The sequence below is a fragment of the Atta cephalotes genome, assembly GCF_000143395.1.
Source record: "Atta cephalotes unplaced genomic scaffold scaffold00032, whole genome shotgun sequence".
Classification (NCBI taxonomy): Eukaryota; Metazoa; Arthropoda; class Insecta; order Hymenoptera; family Formicidae; genus Atta; species Atta cephalotes.
This window is the reverse complement of record NW_012130096.1, coordinates 683,397-685,478: the sequence shown is the minus strand read 5'-3', so window position 1 is coordinate 685,478 and position 2,082 is coordinate 683,397. Positions and strand designations below refer to the sequence as shown.

The 2,082-nt window shown below is 32.3% G+C and overlaps 1 protein-coding gene across 1 annotated transcript; it reads right to left on the bottom strand.

The window, feature by feature from the left end:
* Positions 1 to 397: 397 nt before the first annotated feature.
* Positions 398 to 1,877, bottom strand: LOC105621064 (40S ribosomal protein S13-like). Its single transcript, XM_012202535.1, has 3 exons — positions 1,804 to 1,877; positions 1,043 to 1,170; positions 398 to 748 (listed from the first exon to the last, which is right to left on the bottom strand). Exons 1-3 carry the CDS (start codon positions 1,824 to 1,826, stop codon positions 444 to 446), a joined length of 456 nt encoding a protein of 151 aa, XP_012057925.1. The 5' UTR covers positions 1,827 to 1,877; the 3' UTR covers positions 398 to 443.
* Between the last annotated feature and the right edge of the window lie 205 nt (positions 1,878 to 2,082).

Genomic DNA, 2,082 nt, shown 5'->3' with positions numbered 1-2,082 from the left:
ATCGGGATAAATATAAAAAGAATTTTTAATTGATATTTAATTGATTTATTATGCATATAGAAAGTATTAATTAAATATAAAATCAATCTCAAGAATCCGAAAAATTCTTGGCTTAGCAGAATTTCTGTTATTTTTTTCTAATTCGTATGTACTGTGTAAGGCCATTAAGTTAATGAAAGATTATTTTAAATTATTTTTGTTCATTTGTGGATTTTTAATGAATTTCTAACAACTTCTAAATTAATATTTAATGAATCACAAAAAGGTAGAGGACTATTCTATCCAGTTTAGCTGAAAAAGTATTACATTTATTATTGAACAAGCTATATGTGTACGTATACATCGCGTATGTATATAACGTAATTCATAGTGGCAGTATTAATAAAAAAAAGGTAAATTGAGGTCTTCGAATTTTATTAAAGCATATGTAAATACAAACAAAATCAAGCTACAAGAGCACTAGCTGTTGAACTTTCGTATTTCCAGTTTGGCGGCAGAGATCCTTTCGCCTTATAGTAACGCGCCAACCTGTGAATTCTCGATTCGACGAGAATTAAACGGAATTTTGAATCTTTATCTTTGCGATTTCGCTCCAAGTGTTTACGCACAGCGACGGCCTTTTTGATCAGGTAATAGAGATCCTCTGGTAGATCGGGAGCCAGACCCATGCTCTTTACAATGCGTAGAATCTTATTTCCTGTACGGAATCGTACTTGTGCTACTCCATGTGAGTCACGAAGTATGACACCTATAAAAATACAAAATATGTTGTATGTTGTCTTATATACGTTTTTTTTTGTCATTTTAATAATTATCAAACTTGTTATTTTACAAAAGTATCAGTGATGACCTATTGTGAAGTGACAAATGATCAAATTCACATCAAACATCACTTATAATCTTGCAAACATATTTGAGAGAATCAAATTAAAAACTCTAAGATCCCCTGCATAGAGTTTGCTTTCAAATATATTGATTCTTTTAAATTAACAGCTAATAAAGTTTTTATTAGTCGAAATAAATAAATGTGTATCAAAATTACCAATTTGAGATGGTGTATGTCCTTTTTTTGCTAGCTTGTAGATAAGTTCTTTGCAATCTTCTGGTGTTAGTTTCAACCAAGTTGGTACACTTCGTCGGTAAGGAAGTGCCGACTGAGATATACCTTTTCTAAAAAATATAATATGCCATCATATAATATTTAGAAAGTAATTTTTCAGAAGTATTGCATGAAAATACTAAAACTATATATTGTATAAAAAAAAATGAATAACGATAATAAAAAGTTAAAAGTTAAATAATGATCAGTTATTGATATAAAAAAATAAGTTGTTTATTAAACATGTTTCTACTATACTAAAGATTAACAAAAAAATTAACATTGTCAGTAACTTGATTAAATACTCGTGCTTGACAAATGTTTCACTGACATTGCAGTTACAGGAAAAATAACGCCATAATAAAATCGCGGTCACACCATGCGTACATGTGATAGGTTATGTATTCTCGTAAAAGCAGTGTGTTTATAAAGATACATGGCATATAAAAAAGCCGAATCATTAGATTGCTCAACAACTGTAAATTATAAATTATAAAGCTGACAGAATTGATCGTTCGAAAAGAACGGAGTCACAAACACATGGTCACTGGATGTGCACACAGACAGAACATCTCGATGCTTATGGTATAAGATATATTCGTCGACGACAAGGATCTTGATAAATCGCGAGCATCGCAGCGAACAGAAAATTAAAGAGATTACATCGATGATAAATATTGTTATGATAAATATTGTTATGTTACCCATGTGAGTGCATACGACCCATCTTGTCAGGATTTTTTCAACAACGTCCTCCACGAAAGGAAAAATGAAAGAGGACGGCGAGAGAAGATGGCGCCCTCCTTCGGTTAACAAAAAGCCGAAAACACAATGGGCGCATTTAAGTCGATAAAGCGGCTAGGTCTGTTCGCCGAGCTATTAAACATGATTAGTTGGATCCACAGATAAGAACCAATCATGCTCATTCACTCGGCAAGCATGCCTAGCTTTATCGTCTTGAACTCGCTCAGTGACTACGTTCA

Coding starts and splice junctions, on each gene's coding strand:
- LOC105621064 (XM_012202535.1), bottom strand. CDS start 1,826: ATGGGTCGTATGCACTCACATGG. Junction 1,171..1,803: donor GGTCGTATGCACTCACATGG/GTAACATAACAA, acceptor TATATTTTTTAG/AAAAGGTATATCTCAGTCGG. Junction 749..1,042: donor ACATACACCATCTCAAATTG/GTAATTTTGATA, acceptor GTATTTTTATAG/GTGTCATACTTCGTGACTCA.